Source organism: Garra rufa, chromosome 25 (assembly GCF_049309525.1).
Source record: "Garra rufa chromosome 25, GarRuf1.0, whole genome shotgun sequence".
Lineage (NCBI taxonomy): Eukaryota > Metazoa > Chordata > Actinopteri > Cypriniformes > Cyprinidae > Garra > Garra rufa.
Window position 1 is genome coordinate 21,093,496 of NC_133385.1, and position 18,272 is coordinate 21,111,767.

Consider the following 18,272-nt stretch of genomic DNA (forward strand, 5'->3'; position numbering starts at 1 on the left):
CTATCACAGCATTTCACTCTTAACAACAGAACCAACTGATTGGGGAAGCGGAAATGACCTTTATCCAGTGATCATCATGGATACCGATAAAACACATGCCCTTGTGAAATGTATGCAACGTGTTGGGGCCAACCGGTTCTCCAAGAGATGACTTCCTGTCATCCAGCAGTTCATATAGAGAAACACTTTGTCCATACCACCCCGTCACATCACTTACCACCCCATCACAGGGTCATTTTGTAAAAAGTTTATATAAATCAAATTAAATGTTAATGGATTTAATGTTGTATATGATATTCTTATTGTGTGGACTAATTAAATACATGCCACTTTTATTGAGTGAATTTGTTTTTTCACTACAAACAGTGAGGCCATTCAAATGTCAAATTCATTTTTCAAGATTAAAAATCGAATTACTCTCTATTGATGGTTTGCAAAAAAGAAACAATTCATTATTAGGAAAACATACAATTTTTTTTATATGTTTCAAGTTTTACTACTCTAATGGCATACATATCGTCCGTAACGGGGTGGTACAAGAAAGGTTCCCTTGCCTAAAGAAAAAGGATAATATTAATAAGGAGTTTATGCCTGAGGTGGGAAAATATGTTTTTAGGAGGGTTAACTTGTCTTTCACATTGTAGGCTTTTTTATAGCAAGTTTGTTCTTTATGAATTTTTTGAAAATTGCAAAGTGGAAATGGCACCCATTTCGTATAATGACTCTTTCCCTGCCTATTTTGGCATCGGCCGATTTTAAATTGTATCAAAAATGCTATGAATGCATTGGCGCATTGTTACAAAATGTAATTAAAAAGGTTGGAACACGGAGGTGAGTAAATGATGTCAGAATTGTGTATTTTTTACCCTTTATAGTGTATTGCATGTACATTGTATGTTTTTTATATAGTTTTATATGGTTATTTGCATCAGAAATTGATATAGTTATAATTTATATGGTTATTTGCATCAGAAAGACATGATGCTTTTATCTAAGGCATAATGCAATGTGAAAACAAGCAAAGACATGCCTGTTCTGCTTGTGCTTTCGGGGTTCTGAGTCTGATCCAGAGTATTTTTGCGTGAAATTTGCGTGCTCACCCATAGAGGTGGATCTAGTAAGGGTCAGTGGTGTTTATGCACATATGAGCACTAGCATCAACAGATTTAGAATACATTTGCTGTATTTTTCATTTGTATGTTTATTTTATAATGGATACAAACAGTAGATATTCAGTCAGTCCAGTTCAAATGGACAGGTGAGTGGTATTTTGGCATCTCCCTGTTGAATGTTTGGCAGGTTCACTTACTTAAAAAGTACTCTGAAGTTGTAAAGAATGTCTGAATTAAAGAATTCAAGAGCTTTAAGTCTGTATATGGATATTCTGTATATATGTTTAAAAGTTAGAACTCAGCAGAGGGATTTCTTTTCAATTCAAATGTATAGTTTTTATTGAAAGTTTGTTTGTTTGTTTGAGGATTTTTATAACATGCAGTAGAAGAATAAAGGGGCAAAACAAATGTTTTGGTTAATATAAAAGGTTTAAAAATAAACACCTTTAGAGGAAATGTCAGGCAAAATTGACCCGAGGAGGAGGTGGGCCCCGGTGTAAAATAGGTTGAAATCCCCTACTCTAGTCAATAGATTGTTCAGATAAAATTGCTAATTTTTTTCTGACCAATACTCATACGGTCCAGACGAGCCAGTAGGTCTCTACGCTTTCTACCAACATCAGAGTCCTCGAACAGGAGCTCGCTCGCATTTGCCCCATCCAGTAAACTCAGCATGTCATTAGAAATGCGTTTAGCAGTTTGCTTCAGCATGAAAAGCATGATTATCATGGGCAGTTGGTCAGACATCCGCTGCATCACAATCTGAAAGAAAATGAAAGAGCTGCTAAGCACTGCAGTCCATTCAGTCTCTGAACAAAACTTCAGTTTTGTTACTGAAAACTAAGAAGAGTTTATAATACCTCATTATACGCCCGCAGTAGTTCACTGTACATGCTTTTTTTGTCAAAGATAGGTAGCTGATCATGTGAAAATGTCTCGCCGCTAGTTTTACTCATGATGTTCAAGAAGATGGGATCCTGAGTGAAGATCATGTTTTCCATATCAAACTGCTCTAAGATTCTCTCCTCAGCCTTTCCTTGCTGCTCTGACTGAATGTTGTAAATTTTGTCCTAAAAAATGAAAAAGTACAGAGAAAACTTGATTAAAAATGGACAGTCATTCAGTTTCATTTACCACTAATCAAAAGCAATATTTACCATAGTGATATCTAGAAGAACAGGGTAGTTCTTGAAACTCTGATTGACCACATGAGTCAACTGCTTCTCGATGATGCCTTCAGGAAAAATACATTGTTAAAAACAGGCAAACAGCTACAAATGTCTCAAAAACCAGATGTGGTAAAACTACAAAAACATTCCAAGTGTCATTTAGATTTGATATATTCTTTTGGTCTTATATTGGAATCAGAAAGGTGTTAAATATGAAAATGTATGGCGATACCTTTAATGGTGTTGAGTAGGTTAATAGCAAGTTCTTTAAATGTGGCCACATGGTTCTGCAGAATCTTCTCAAACATTCGGTAGTTGCTGAAGCCAGGTAGTTCCCTCCCTCTGTTTTTCTGGAAGAATTCTTCCTCTTCGGTCAAACTAGAAACTTGTTTGGGAGAAAATAGATTTTTTTGATTATTAATTGACGTTTTCATTGGAAAAACACAACAAGAGTGAATTCAAATTTAAATTATGTTTCTTAAATATGAAAATATACTGACAGGATGACTTAAAACAATTGTTCCACTTCTCAAATTCCTCCCGAAGCTGGCCAAACAAATTGTCTTCAAGGATCAAGTCTCCCGATGATATAGACTTGATTTGGTCAATGAATTTTGTTAAAGTCTATGAAAGCAAAAATAACATTTGTTATATTAAATATTATCATTAATCATATAGAAATCTAACAAAAATGAACGTAAATTATTGCAGTTATTTGTTTAGGGTGATACTGGAGGATTCAGTATCGTCAGCATCACAATCATTTATTCTAACCATTGCTGTTCCACAATTATTGGCAAAAATTTAAATTAGAAATGCAAATTATAACACTACCTTATGGCTGCATCTGACAAGATTTGGTATATCTAGTGACACATTAGTTCTTGGACCCAAAATAATATTTATGAAAAGCAAGAAGATCCGATTCTTACATCAATAAGAAATATTTTGGCTAACTTAGGGTCCTGTGGTGGTCCAGCCATACACTTCTTCAGCTCATTCTTCAGATCACACAACTGCTTTTTTACCTGCTCATTGAGCTGTGGCAGAGAATTCTGACAGAAAAAATTGTGGAAAAAAATTAATATAGACAGAGATTTATGGTTAAAATGAATGAGCTGTTTAAATTCTATTTTTGCCATTTGGGTCTTGTTCACATTGCATATGCGGTGCATGAAACAATATAAACATTTAGTTAAGAGGAAAATTAAACTGTCATGGTGTAGGGTTATAGCAAGGCTGCAAACACAAGAGGTTAACAAAAAAGATCAGAGAAAATGGTTAAGTGGGAATATCTGACTGATTTTGTTTTCAAATAGTAAATTTAAATATCATAAGTCTGCATTTCTGACGTTTAGAAACTTACTTTAATATTTTCAACGAGATGTTGAGTCAATTTGACAGCAAGGCATTTAATAGTCGCTTTGTCCTCATCCAAGAGGCATCTGTTAAAAAAGAAAAGACACTTTGTATGAGGTGGCATAGCTTGATAAGCAGGTATAAAAGAAAAAAAAACTTAACAGTGCTTTGAAACAAAGTTACAAAGAAAGAAAGAAAGAAAAGAAAGAATGAAAGAAAGAAGAATAAATCTTTGTGAAAGCAAATCTTTCTGATGGCCAGTAGGAGGTGCGGCTGACTTATACTAAAATCTCTCAGTCTTCAGTTCAAAAACACTACCAAGCTAGAAAACTTTGAATTGTAAAGCAAAGCAACCTGATCTATACAGGGTAAATCAAGTCTCATGGACACATATATTTTAGAAAGTAAAAGGTAAAAAAAAAAAAAAAAAAAAGAATTTACCTGAAAAAGTTGTTTTTTAGAAAGAAATCTCTCTCTATTTGTGCGGCTTTCTCCAGAGAAATTTTGTCATTGATCTGCTGTTGTCCTCTACACTTCACCATGATGTAACCTTTGCGGAGAGGAATGATTTTGTTCTGGACAACTTCCAGAATTTTCGTCTCTGTTCCACTGTCTATGAGGTCAGGCTTGGTCAAAATGGCTGTGAGAATAAACAATAGTTATTTTTAAAATCTGCATTTGCTAACAGAAGTGTTAAAAGATATTTGATGACATTGTAGATGTTTTGCTTTATTACCGACAGTTCTCTTTCCCTCAGGATCTACACCTTGTGCCATTTGCAATGCTTCTGTTGTCGCAATGTCAATGTTACAAGGGACCACCACCAGGTTTATAGTCTCTTGCTTCTCAATATATTTCATGATCAGACGTTTGATCTACAAGACATGAAGATGTTTTATAACTGGACAAGTAGGCTGCTGTGTGTACAAAAATCTAATTAAAATGACCTACCTGTTTTTCAATATCCTCTGGTTGTCCTTTCACTGGGACCCGGGCGATTCCAGGTAGATCAATCAGTGTGAGATCACACACATCTGGTGACATGACCTCTAAAGTGATGAGCTCATCACATATTCCTACCCCTTTTCCTGCCAGCTCATTCTGGGCTGTAACAGACACACACATTTCAAAATGTGTTTCTGAACACTGTAACAGACAGCTATTTGCTACCAATACAAATGACTATGCCCTGGGTCCTAGGTGGACCCATTTGACCCTACTGTTCATGACACACTCACTAAAAGACTTTTTCCTGGATTACTGGTGTCCACCGACTCTAAACTGTTTCCCACCCACTAAACGTTGTTAATTTTCCAAATGGATGTAATTTATGAAATTAAACAATGACACTAAAAACCATCTTAATTAATTATAACTTTATATTTTTAGTTTAAACAAAAAATAGACTGCAAGTATTTTTCTTAACCTTCTTCGATGTAGCTTTCAACTAATGATGAATCCGCAAATTCTTTTGTCTTATCACGGTAAGAGAGAAGGGCATTCCAGTTGACTCCACCTGTTACTTTCTTCAACCTCAGCTCTAGAGGACATCTTGTGACAATTCCTATCAAACAGTTGAGTTCACAAATACAGTGAATTACAAAAAGTGAACATTATGTGACATGTACATCACATAAATTATATATATCAAAAATAGAGAGCATGTACTAAACAAAATAAATAATTATCTTATTATTAGCAATAAGTATGTATACAGTCATGTGAAAAATTGCACCGTGTCATTATTTATTGAACAAAAATAAAAGTCAAAAGAGCTCAGCCTTACTCAAATAAACTGGAGCAATGTTGAAAAGACTAGTGGCAGTTGCTAAAAGTGGATCTACATGCAACTGACTCATATGGTGTTCTTACTTTGTCACACATGGCCTTTTCCTCTTGGCTGTATTTTTCTTGAATAAATAATGGCACTGTGTGATATGTCATGTTATAATGTTCATCTGAGGATTTATTTTCCAAATTTTAAGATCAGATCATTTTTTTATTATGTCCTGATACAGAAAACCATTAAATTCAATAGAGAGTCCTAACTTTTCCACATGACTGTATATATGAATATCTAGTAGAGAAAGAGAGTAAACTTAGTCCTCACCGCTCCCTCTTGGTAAGGCAATTCCAGACAATGCCTCCAACACAGAACTTTTTCCAGAACTCTGGTCTCCAATCACTGCAATAGTCGGTAAAGCCAAGTCCTTCTGAATGCCAACGGACCGCAGACTGTCAATCAGATTAATGTATGGACGAATGCTCTCCTCTAAATGACTGTGAACCTCTCCCTTCATTTTATGACTATAAAGAAGAAAGAAGAAAAAAATACATTTTACTTATAAAACCTTACAGACTGCACATATTATTTAATTTAATTTATATCCTTCTATACATACATTTTATTTTCCTATTTTCTGTTTTAATAGCTGCTTCAAATGTTACCCGTTCTCATTCCTAATAGAGCCCTAAAACAGCTGCATGTTTTTTTTATTTCTTTTATTTGGAGGAAAAAAGGTCCTGATTAAGATATAGCTTCCTGTCATTGCTTAACAGATTTGGCGGAGTAGCTGCTCCTTCCTTCAAGTTATACCAACTTTCTGCCCAGCTCCGTTTTATATTGGAATGCCATATAAATGACCCAAACTCAACTTGGATCAGTGCTGAAGCTGCGAGACTTGGGTCTGTTCCCCTACAGAACTTGTATGTCTCATCAAAAACATTGCCCGCCTTAATTAAAGGAAACTTAATCCTTAGCAATACGATAAAAATATGGAGAGAACAGAAGGTTATTACTCCCATCTTTCTTTGCTAACACCACTGCATAATAATCCAGGGATGAATGATGGACTAATACATTGAAGGAAAAGGAGATTTGTGTCATAGGAGATGTAGTAGAAAATAAAAAGCTAATGACCTTCGAGCAAACCGTTGTAAAATACAACCTAAATAAAAATATTTCTTCACATACTATCAGATATGCAGCACTGGAAGAGCACTTAAACAAACTCACTTCATCTCGGTCAGTGTCTAAACAGTTCTACGGAATATTGATAAATGCAAACACAGATGGCTCAGATAAAACCAGGGAGTTATGGGAGAAGGATCTTGAGGAGGAAATTCAGATAGCTGATTGGAAAGCTGTATGTAAGATGTGCTCTTATCTTGCCAACAACTCTGCCTGGGAAATGCAGTTTAAAATTGTCCACCGGTTACATGTGACTCCAGACCGAAGGCATGAGATTAACCCTAAATTATCTCATCTCTGTAATAAATGTAATTGATTGTTTTTGGAGTTAAATGAAGATCCAACAATTCTGGAAGGGCGTCCTGAAGAGACTTGAGAATATATTCCACTGTCTGTTACAACTCGGACCAAAAGCATGTCTTCTCGGTATAAGTCAGGAATTTCCCTTCAAATTTCAAGGGGTTCACCTTCTTCAAATGACTGTGTTATAACAGTTATACTGTGCTCGCAAATGCATACAATGTAAAAAGTTTTCACCAGTTTCAACTTAAAAACTTAAGTTTAGCAGCTGCCTTAAGATTTTATGTTTAATCAACTTATGTCATTTAAACTCACAAGTTATATCAACTCATTTTTATTGTAATAAATTAAAATGACTTGCATTTTTAAGCTGATTTAACTTAAAAACTTAAGGGCAGCTGCTGAACTTAGGTTTTTAAATTGAATCTGGTGAAAACTTTTTACAGTGTACTTGTTTGTTGGATAACAGATCAGACTCCGTCAATTACTCAGCGGATAAACACAGCTAAAGCTCTTATTCCCCATGAAGCCTTTTCTATGGCATTAAAAGACAAACTATTAAATTTTTATAAGATATGGGACCCTTTTCTCATTTATCTTGGGGTAAAAGAAACAAGATTATTAACTTTAAGAATTTAGCGTGGAAAGTTTGAAAGGTTACCCTATTGTATTGTATTTCAATGGCTACTGTTTTTTTTTTTTGTTCCTAGTTTTATTTATTTCTTTTCTTTTTTTCTTCTTATAATTATTATTTATTTACTTCTTTTTAATAACTTATGTAAGAATTTATGTTGGTGTCCATATCATTTGTTTATCTGTCTTATTAAATATGTACAGCTTGTATGGATGTTTGGATTCTTTGAATTAATGAAAACCCATGTCAAAACCTGCAATAAAATAATTTAAAAAAAAAAACTGAAATAAACTAGGCTTAAAAAGCATGTACAATATGAATCACACATTTTAATATTTATATTTTACATACAGTGCAAATTTTATTTTTTTATTACCTTTCATTGTGAGCATGCTGAATGTTGTCCTTATCATTATAAGCACTGCTTCTAGGAGATCCGAAGAAAGGAAGCATATCCATTGTCTGGAAAAATATAGCTGAAAAAATTAAGCTAGTTTTAATACCCTTCTTTTTGGGTGCCTCCTGACAAATGTTTCATCCGAACACAGTCTTTATGGTAATGCTAAAGAGACCCACATCCTGTGTGTCAGACTGAACCCTTAATGTACTTTCATTTTGATTCATATCTGGGTCTTGTCATGTTTTATGCAGGATTGGTTTAAAATGTAAAAATGTATGTGTGTATTTGTTTTTTTCTTCTGTAAACTTTGCATTTATTTACTTTCCCAGAAACTGTTAAATTTAAGGCAAGGTTTGCTGTTAGGCCTATCTGTTTTGTGAATTAACTTTGCTTTCATTTTCACTTTCCCAGAAACTGTTGAGTTCAAGGCAGGGGACAAAAAAAGTGTATGTGTAGAAAAAAAAAGTGTAAAAATGTATGTGTGTTTTCTTCTGTGAACTTTGCATTTATTTTCACTTTCCCAGCAACTGTTGAGTTCAAGGCAAGGTTTGCTGTTTGGCCTATATACAGTCAAACCAAACTCAGACACCTTCAATTTCTCACATTATCACAGTTTATTTCCATATCGTTCTGAAAATGGTAATAAAATATAACAAGAACTCAGAGTTCATCTGTGTCAGAACCAATTCATCTTGATAATCACAAATGAATTACAATCAAACCAAAATTTATTCAGACACCTTTAACATTTGTCATATTAACACAGCTTATTCACTATAGCTTAGAAATGTGAAATGTAAAAATTTTTTACGGCGGTTCGCAAACTAAACACTTAATTGATGCCATCTAGGGCACCATAGCATATGATGAAAGCATGCAAAGTGCATTTACTTTTCCATGACGTTTTCAATGATATGTAATTTCAACTCAGTAATCCACCACAAAATCTTGCCTTGCCTACTTTTCACAGCGATTGGTTGTCGCCCGGCGTTTTTCGCTCCAGATTTGCATAAAGTTAAAGAATGCCTAAACTTTTTTGATGTTCTCAGCCACTCTCAGTGCTTTCTCCACACCACTTTTAATTCCATGTCGATGCGCTGCTCAGGAGGCAGAGCGACTGGTGCTAGGTGATGCCACCTTGCCCCATTAGATCCAAAACAAGCCATTTTTGGAGCTTGATTAAATAAATGCTTTGTTTATAATGAGGAGGACATCTTAAACTATGAAACTTGCAGGATGTTTTAATGGTACAAAGATCTCTAATATGCCTAAATATGCTAATTTGATTTCTCATGTCATCCCCCATTTAAAAGTTCATGAATCCCCTATTCCAAAAATGTATATATATATTTTAGAGCCTGCGCATGCGGTTTAATATTTTCGAGCCAATTTATTTCACCTACCAATCATATGAGAGGAACGCAGCTTAAACTTTCAGAAGCAGAGAAGGGCGGGTCCTTGCAACACAAATTTATTTTAAAATAAATGGCGCTGGGCGTGGATTGAAGAAAGTAGAGATGGTGAGCCTTTTGGCAGTTGGTGCAAGAAACTGAGAGAGCCCGGAAAGAGCTTGCTTGTCATGATTTAGACTCCAGTCATAGAGCCGCTGCACATGCACTCAAACTTACCACAACGTTGCCGGGAGCAAGTGTTACAGCTGACACAAAAAGTGATAATGGCCTTGAATTCACTTCTAATCTTCAGTTTAGCAGTTAAGTTCTTTAGCACTTTGAGCACTTGTTATATAAGCACTTTAAGCACTTGTTACAGTTTAGAAGAAAACTGTCATGATCTGGGCTGTGGGGCTTCCCTCAGCCACCTGAGGTCGCTGTTTTCCCTTTCCTGCACTGCACTTCTGATAGCATTCACCTGTCCTTGTCGTTATCACTGATTACACGCACACCTGTTCACAATCACTATCTGGACTATGAGAGATCCCACTACTCACTCCGCATTCATGTCTGCATTGTCTTGTGTCTGTTATGTACTTTTGTGTTCTTGAATTCCTGGCTTTAGATTGTGTTCTTGATCTTGTTTATTTTGTGTTTAAGTTTATTAGTTTGTGCCGTGTTGGCCTTTTTGTTTGTTTAGGTTGTTTTCATTTTCATTAAAACCATCTTACCCTGCTTTTGGACCCAGACCCTTATTCCCACCGAGACAGAATGCAGACATCAATGATGGGTCCAGCGGGGAGAATTTTTTTTGAGGGGGCAGCAACCACCTGCTCGGTTCCGGACACTGAGGGGATGTCCTTCGAGGCGGCGTCGGCAGCTCGGTTCGAGTTCATCTACGCCTGCCTGGCGGCGATGGACACCCGCAGTGCCGAGACGGCGCGGAAGCGCCCCTGCTTTGCAGAGGAGGTGGCGACAACTGCCATCTCTGTTCCTGACGCGGCGGGAACCGCGCTCTCTGTTCCTGACGCGGCGGTGACCGCGCTCTCTGTTCCTGACGCGGCGATGACCGCGCTCTCTGTTCCGGACGCGGCGGTGACCGCGCTCTCTTTTCCGGACGCGGCGGTGACCGCGCTCTCTGTTCCGGACGCGGCGGTGACCGCGCTCTCTGTTCCGGACGCGGCGGTGACCGCGCTCTCTGTTCCGGACGCGGCGGTGACCGCGCTCTCTGTTCCGGACGCGGCGGTGACCGCGCCCTCTGTTCCTGATGCGGCGGTGACCGCTCTCTCTGTTCCTGATGCGGCGGTGACCGCTCTCGCTGTTCCTGATGCGGCGGTGACCGCTCTCGCTGTTCCTGATGCGGCGGTGACCGCTCTCGCTGTTCCTGATGCGGCGGTGACAGCTCTCTCTGTTCCTGACGCGGCGGTGACCGCTCTTGCTGTTCCGGACGCGGCGGTGACCGCTCTCGCTGTTCCTGATGCGGCGGTGACCGCTCTCGCTGTTCCGGACGCGGCGGTGACCGCTCTCGCTGTTCCTGACGCGGCGGTGACCGCTCTCGCTGTTCCGGACGCGGCGGTGACCGCTCTCGCTGTTCCTGACGCGGCGGTGACCGCTCTCGCTGTTCCTGACGCGGCGGTGACCGCTCTCGCTGTTCCTGACGCGGCGGTGACCGCGCTCTCTGTTCCAGACGCGGCGGTGACCGCGCTCTCTGTTCCGGACGCGGCGGGGACCGCTCTCTCTGTTCCTGACGCGGCGGGGACCGCTCTCTCTGTTCCTGACGCGGCGGTGACTGCGCTCTCTGTTCCGGACGCGGCGGTGACCGCGCTCTCTGTTCCGGACGCGGCGGTGACTGCGCTCTCTGTTCCGGACGCGGCGGTGACCGCGCTCTCTGTTCCGGACGCGGCGGTGACCGCGCTCTCTGTTCCTGACGCGGCGGTGACCGCTCTCTCTGTTCATGACGCGGCGGTGACCGCTCTCTCTGTTCCGGACGCGGCGGTGACCGCTCTCTCTGTTCCGGACGCGGCGGTGACCGCGCTCTCTGTTCCTGACGCGGCGGTGACCGCTCTCTCTGTTCCGGACGCGGCGGTGACCGCTCTCTCTGTTCCGGACGCGGCGGTGACCGCTCTCTCTGTTCCGGACGCGGCGGTGACCGCTCTCTCTGTTCATGACGCGGCGGTGACCGCTCTCTCTGTTCCTGACGCGGCGGTGACCGCTCTCTCTGTTCAGGACGCGGCGGTGACCGTGCTCTCTGTTCCGGACGCGGCGGTGACCGCTCTCTCTGTTCCTGACGCGGCGGTGACCGCTCTCTCTGTTCATGACGCGGCGGTGACCTTTCTCTCTGTTCCGGACGCGCCGGTGACCGCGCTCTCTGTTCCTGTTCCCCTGGCTGCGGGGCCAACTCGCATTCCTCTGGCTGCGGGGCCCGCGGACGTTCCACTGGCGGCCAGGCCAGCTCTTGTTCCATTGGCGGCGAGGTCAGCTCACGTTCCTCTGGCGGCAGTGTCCACTCACGTTCCTCCGCTGCACGGGCCTGGCCCGCCATCCCTCCCCCTGATGCACCTTCCACCGTTCCTCCTCCCTCCAGATTTTTGTTTTTGTTTTGGGAACGTCTGGAAGCCGTTCCCTTGAGAGGGGGTACTGTCATGATCTGGGCTGTGGGGCTTCCCTCAGCCACCTGAGGTCGCTGTTTTCCCTTTCCTGCACTGCACTTCTGATAGCATTCACCTGTCCTTGTCGTTATCACTGATTACACGCACACCTGTTCACAATCACTATCTGGACTATGAGAGATCCCACTACTCACTCCGCATTCATGTCTGCATTGTCTTGTGTCTGTTATGTACTTTTGTGTTCTTGAATTCCTGGCTTTAGATTGTGTTCTTGATCTTGTTTATTTTGTGTTTAAGTTTATTAGTTTGTGCCGTGTTGGCCTTTTTGTTTGTTTAGGTTGTTTTCATTTTCATTAAAACCATCTTACCCTGCTTTTGGACCCAGACCCTTATTCCCACCGTGACAAAAACACTTTATTTGACATAGTACTTTTAAATAAATGGTGCAAAGCATAATCATTGAAGAGTCTATCTCATAATCTATCTCAGTCTCAGTTTTAAGCACTTTAAGCTCTTGTTACTTTATTTTTGTTGTTATCGTCAATATTTGAAGTAAGTCTTTCTGTGCAGTTTCTCTCCAACCCCCCACCAAAAAAAAAGTTCAGGCTCAAGCTTTTTTACTTTAACCCCTGCATGGTGCTGTAGAGGGAGAAGAGGGGAGACAAGTAACACAACAGCGTCATCAGATTCAATTGCGGTTAAAATAGTTTTATGTTTGACCCTCCTTGGTAACACTTCATAACTACACACTATGAACCATTAGTTACGTATTAGTAAATAGTCAATTCATTATTTGTAAATCATTATCTCTACATTAATAGCATTTATTAATGCAGCTATAAATGCTTTGTTCTTGATTTTTAAAAATATCTATAATGTGTTTAATAACTTTAATAACAATTTTCATACTTTATTAATGATCAATTTATCATTTATCTTTTACAAATCAGTTATTTAGTTGTCATCAGTGGTTCATGAGATCATTTACAAAGTGTAAGTAAATGATTAATGAACTATTTAAATGTACATTTATGCATATTATTTCGAAATAAAGTAATAGTGGGTTAATAAATGCTTCATTAACACATATACCTACTGTTATTCATGATGAATTCAGGTAGTTATAAAACATTTATTAGTTGTCAGTTAACTTTTTTTAATGTTTTTGTGAGCTCATCTAAAGTGTACACTTTATACCTCATAAAGCTTATACAAAGGAGATTTAATGACTCAGTTATCTTATTAAGAGATGAAGAAACAAACAACACAGAGTAATACAGAACACTCACACGCACGCACACACACACACACACACACACACACACACACACACACACACACACACACACTGGTTTACATGTTTTATGGGGACATTCCATAGGCGTAATGGTTTTTATACTGTACAAACCGTACTTTCTATCGCCCTACACCTACTGTCACGGAGAGAGTCAGAGACGTGCGGATCCAATTGCAGCATTTATTGAGAATAGTCAACAGGCAGGAGTAAACGCCAGAAAACAGGAACAACGTAGGTAATCCGGGAAACAGTTCAATACTCAAGCAGTGGTCGCAATGGCAGGCAGCAGGAATCAATAACGGGGTACACAGTCCAGAGTCATACACAGAGAATCCAACACAGAGATAAACGCTTAGAATTACGACCATAGGAACAATAAGACTTCGCCAGGTGGCTGTGTGTGTGTGAAGCTTAAATGCAGTCAGTGTGACGAGGTGCAGCTGTGAGAACTAATCAGTGCAATGGGTGACGAGGATCAGCTGTGTGCAGAGATTAGTGCAGTGGCTTGTGGGGAATGAAGTCCATGAAGTGTGGTGCAAGAGTTCATGATGACAGGATAGACCAGATACGTGACACCTACCCTACACCTAAACCTAGCCCTCACAGGAGATTGTGCAAACTTTTACTTCCTCAAAAAAACTCATTGTGCATGATTTATAAGCCTGTTTCCTCATGGGGACCTGAGAAATGTCCCCACAAGGTCAAAATTTACTGGTATTCCTATCCTTGTGGGGACATTTGGTCCCCACAACGTGATGAATACCAGGTACACACACACACACACACACACACACACACACACACACACACAAACACACACACACACACACACACACACACACACACACACACACACACACACACACGTGGGCGACATTAGGGGGGTTAGTCGTGAAATCCCCCACAGTCCAGCTGCAACTGGAGCAGTTAGCCAAGCTTAGTTCCGGTTGTACTGGGGAACTAGACGGTGCTATATAACCCTCAAATGAAAGCAAAGCAATTGAAGATCTGGCAAACTATCCAAAGTGTTTTTGCAGCATTGTAGCCAATCACAGACATATTTATTTCGAACAATTAGAAACACTTAGAATTCACTCACCGTTGAAAGCGCGCCTGATCGGTTTTTATTAAGTGCCATTTTGCGCACTTGTGAATCATCTCATGACTAAGTGTAGACGCGATGTAAATACAAGATTCATTGTGTAGTTTAGAGAGCTTTATTAATTATATTAATATTAAATAACTTTGTGAGGTCTCTATGAACTAAGATTAGTGACGCTTTTAGTGATAATAAAGGGAGCGCACTTTGCATTTTCCAGGCTATAATCCATTCAGAATTTCTATGAAACCTTTGTTTTTCGGACACATACGTTGCTATGTTTTGGGAATTACATCTGCATATTTATGCTGGGTTCAATCTCGAAATAGCGGCGAAGCAATGGATGTGTATGGATGGATGGATGGACGAGGAACATACAAACAACGACGTAAATAAAACGAAAAGGCTGTAATAATCCATAGAGCTGAACAGGAAACACAGGAACACGGGGTTGTAACAACATCAACCGAAAAAAAAAAAAAGCCAACACACCAATACACACTGATTAACTAGATAGCTGCATTTTTTGTTCGGTAAATATAACCTACGTTTTTTTTTTTTGTTTTGTTTTTTTTTAACGAACAGCGCCAAGTGGAAGACTGATCATAGTCTGTTTTTGTTTTCAATTTGTTTTATTTCATTAACTAATAATTACTGAACGAAATAAAACAAATCAAAAAAAAAAAAAACTCTTTCATTATGTAATCTGTAAAGATGCATTTCTCTCTAAAGGCACACCCAAAAAAGAGATTGATGTCTAAAATATAGAAATAAGGAGAAGCCTAAAACAATGCCGGCCTGGGTCTGAACTATGACATGAAAATTGGCCCGAAGCTCAGAAAAAGTCAGGGCCCATCCCGGGCTGAAGTGCAGCGCTTTAATTGACTGCTTTGATGCGCTGCAATACCGTATTGTTTTAATGCTTAAATCCGATATATATATATATATATATAATTTTTTTTTTTTTTCAGTTTTGGGCCACCCTTAGCAGCAACAACTGCAATCAAGCGTTTGCGATAACTTGCAATGAGTCTGTTACAGCACTGTGCAGGAATTTTGGCCCACTCATCTTGGCAGAATTGTTGTAATTCAGGCATATTGGAGGGTTTTTGTCACGTATTGGTCGTCTTGTCATCATGAACTCTTGCACACACATTCTGGACTGCAATCCCCATAAGCCACTGCACCAATCACTGCACACAGCTGCTCCTCGTTTCCCACTGCACTGATTGCTGCACACATCTGTTTTACATTGACTCTCATGCATTTAAGCCACTGACACACACAGCCACCTTGCGAAGTCTTATTGTTCCGTATGGTCTGTATTTCCGAGCGTTTCTTTCCGTGTTTGTTTTCCCGTGTGTTTGATTCCTGGACTCCCTCCCGTGTTTGATTCTTGCTGCCAGCCCCGACCTTTCTGCCTGTGTTTGACCACTCTTTGGATTATCCTCGTTGTTGTTGTTTGCCGGTGATTGACCCTGTCTGTTTACCACGCCTTCCAAATAAAGCCTGCATTTGGATCCGAACGTCTGTCTCTGACCCTCCTGTGTTACAGAAGACTTCGCCGCTACAAGGATCCAGCGGCTTTATTCATCAGCCGTTCACCATGAACCCAGGAGACCGTCTAGTTCGTCTTCGCCAGAACAACCGGCCTATTGAGGAGTATGTGGCTAATTTCTGTGTCACCAGGTGGATTTCACTGTCATTTTTTTCAAGCACATTTTTTATTATGGACTGAACCAGGAGTTAAAACCCAGTATGCCTTTACACACCCCGCACTGGACACTTGAACGATACATAGACTATGCTCTCCTGCTGGCCGGTTCAACATTTACTGTTGGGACTGCGGATGAGGAGCCCCACAGTCCTACAGCACCCATATCACCAGAACTTTCACACATCCCATCTGTCATGCCTGGAACGGTTCGAGCCACATCTACCAAACCGCCCAAGTCTGCAAGCAAGATGGCTGCCACGCCTGAGTATGCACCCAAGATGGCTACCGCCAAGTCAGAGTCTCCGCTGGTTCCGCCCAGCCTTCCAGAGTCTCCGCCGCCAGAGCGCCCTCCAGTGACCGCGCCGCCAGAGCGCCCTCCAGTGACCGCGCCGCCAGAGCGCCCTCAAGTGACCGCGCGGCCAGAGCGCCCTCCAGTGACCGCGCCGCCAGAGCGCCCTCCTGTGACCGCGCCGCCAGAGCGCCCTCCTGTGACCGCTCGCCCAGAGCCTGCTCTTCCAGAGTCTCCGCTGGAGACGCCCAGCCCTCCAGAGTCTCCGCTGGGGTCGTCCAGTTCTCCAGAGCCCGCTCCTCAAGAGCGCCGTCCAGAGCCCTCTCCTCAAGAGAGTCTTCCAGAGCCTCCGCTGGTTCAGCCCAGCCTTCCAGAGCCTCCGCTGGTTCAGCCCGGCCTTCCAGAGCCTCCGCTGGTTCAGCCCGGCCTTCCAGAGCCTCCGCTGGTTCAGCCCGGCCATCCAGAGCCTCCGCTGGTTCCGCCCGGCCTTCCAGAGTCTCCGCTGGTCCCGCCCGGCCTTCCAGAGTCTCCGCTGGTCCCGCCCGGCCTTCCAGAGTCTCCGCTGGTCCCGCCCGGCCTTCCAGAGCCTCCGCTGGTTCCGCCCAGCCTTCTAGAGCCTCCGCTGGTTCCGCCCAGTCTTCCAGAGCCTCCGCTGGTTCAGCCCAGTCTGCCAGAGCCTCCGCTGGTTCCATCCAGTCGTCCTGAGATTCCTGTCTGCCCGGTTCTGGTCACGGAGGCCATGCATGGACTGTTCCCACCCACCCTCCCTGCTGCTCCAGTCCCGCCACCTCTGTCTCCTGACAGTCCCTCTGCTCACCCACATCCCACCTTCGGTGCAGAGGACTTGCCGTGGGACTTCCAGTTTCCATCGGTGTCCAGACTGAAGGATCCCTCACCATCACCTCCAGTCTCAGAGTCCTGGACTCCACCTCGGCCCCCCGACCCTGCGGCTCCACCCCGGCTCTGTGCTCCCTCGTCTCCGTTGTCGGCCGTCGGCCCACCAGCTCCTCCGGGCTCCATCGTCTCTCCGGCTCCGCCCCGGTCAGTCGTCGCCCCACCTTCGCCTCTGGACTCTACTCCTCCGGCTGCGCCTCGTCACTCCATCCTGCCGGCTCTGTGGACCTCCTCCCTCCCGTGGGCACAGCCTCGATCCTCTGTCACTCCGGCTCCGCTGCGTACCTCCGGACCTCCATCTCCGCCGGGGTCGCCAGAGCCTTGGGTTCCGCCTTGGCCCTCCGGATCCTCTGTGTCGTCCAGGACCATCGACTCTCCGGTTCCGCCTCGGGCTCCACCTCCGTCGGTCGGCCCCATGCAGGAGCCAACCCTTCCTCCGCCATGGCTTCTCCCTCCGTCGGCTCCGCTGCAGTTCATAGTTCCAGTACCCCCACATGGACCTGGCCCTCCATCCCTCCCCCTGTTCCGCCTCCGCTCCACCACCCTCCGGGTTTCATTAGGTGGTTAGAGCGTCTGGAAGCCGCTCCTTGGGGAGGGGCTCTGTCACGTATTGGTCGTCTTCCACACATTCTGGACTGCAATCCCCATAAGCCACTGCACCAATCACTGCACACAGCTGCTCCTCGTTTCCCACTGCACTGATTGCTGCACACATCTGTTTTACATTGACTCTCATGCATTTAAGCCACTGACACACACAGCCACCTTGCGAAGTCTTATTGTTCCGTATGGTCTGTATTTCCGAGCGTTTCTTTCCGTGTTTGTTTTCCCATGTGTTTGATTCCTGGACTCCCTCCCGTGTTTGATTCTTGCTGTCAGCCCCGACCTTTCTGCCTGTGTTTGACCACTCTTTGGATTATCCTCGTCGTTGTTGTTTGCGGTGATTGACCCTGTCTGTTTACCACGCCTTCCAAATAAAGCCTGCATTTGGATCCGAACGTCTGTCTCTGACCCTCCTTTGTTACAGTTTT

The 18,272-nt window shown here is 42.7% G+C and overlaps 1 protein-coding gene across 1 annotated transcript; it reads right to left on the reverse strand.

Moving 5' to 3' along the window:
* Positions 1–1,282: 1,282 nt before the first annotated feature.
* LOC141302143 (interferon-induced GTP-binding protein Mx2-like) lies at positions 1,283–5,943 on the reverse strand. Its single transcript, XM_073832335.1, has 12 exons — positions 5,751–5,943; positions 5,067–5,204; positions 4,592–4,746; positions 4,377–4,515; positions 4,082–4,280; positions 3,648–3,726; positions 3,214–3,336; positions 2,782–2,905; positions 2,514–2,666; positions 2,270–2,346; positions 1,973–2,182; positions 1,283–1,874 (listed from the first exon to the last, which is right to left on the reverse strand). The coding sequence occupies exons 1-12, from the start codon at positions 5,938–5,940 to the stop codon at positions 1,650–1,652; spliced, it is 1,812 nt and encodes a 603-aa protein (XP_073688436.1). The 5' UTR covers positions 5,941–5,943; the 3' UTR covers positions 1,283–1,649.
* Positions 5,944–18,272: the final 12,329 nt, after the last annotated feature.

Excerpts from the sequence above, each read along its gene's own strand:
- LOC141302143 (XM_073832335.1), bottom strand. The coding sequence starts at position 5,940 with ATGAAGGGAGAGGTTCACAGTCATTTAGAGGAGAGCATTCGTCCATAC. Across the intron at positions 5,205-5,750 it reads TGCCTTACCAAGAGGGAGCG|GAATTGTCACAAGATGTCCT; the intron begins GTGAGGACTAAG and ends ACTGTTTGATAG. Across the intron at positions 2,906-3,213 it reads CCAAAATATTTCTTATTGAT|ACTTTAACAAAATTCATTGA; the intron begins GTAAGAATCGGA and ends TTGCTTTCATAG.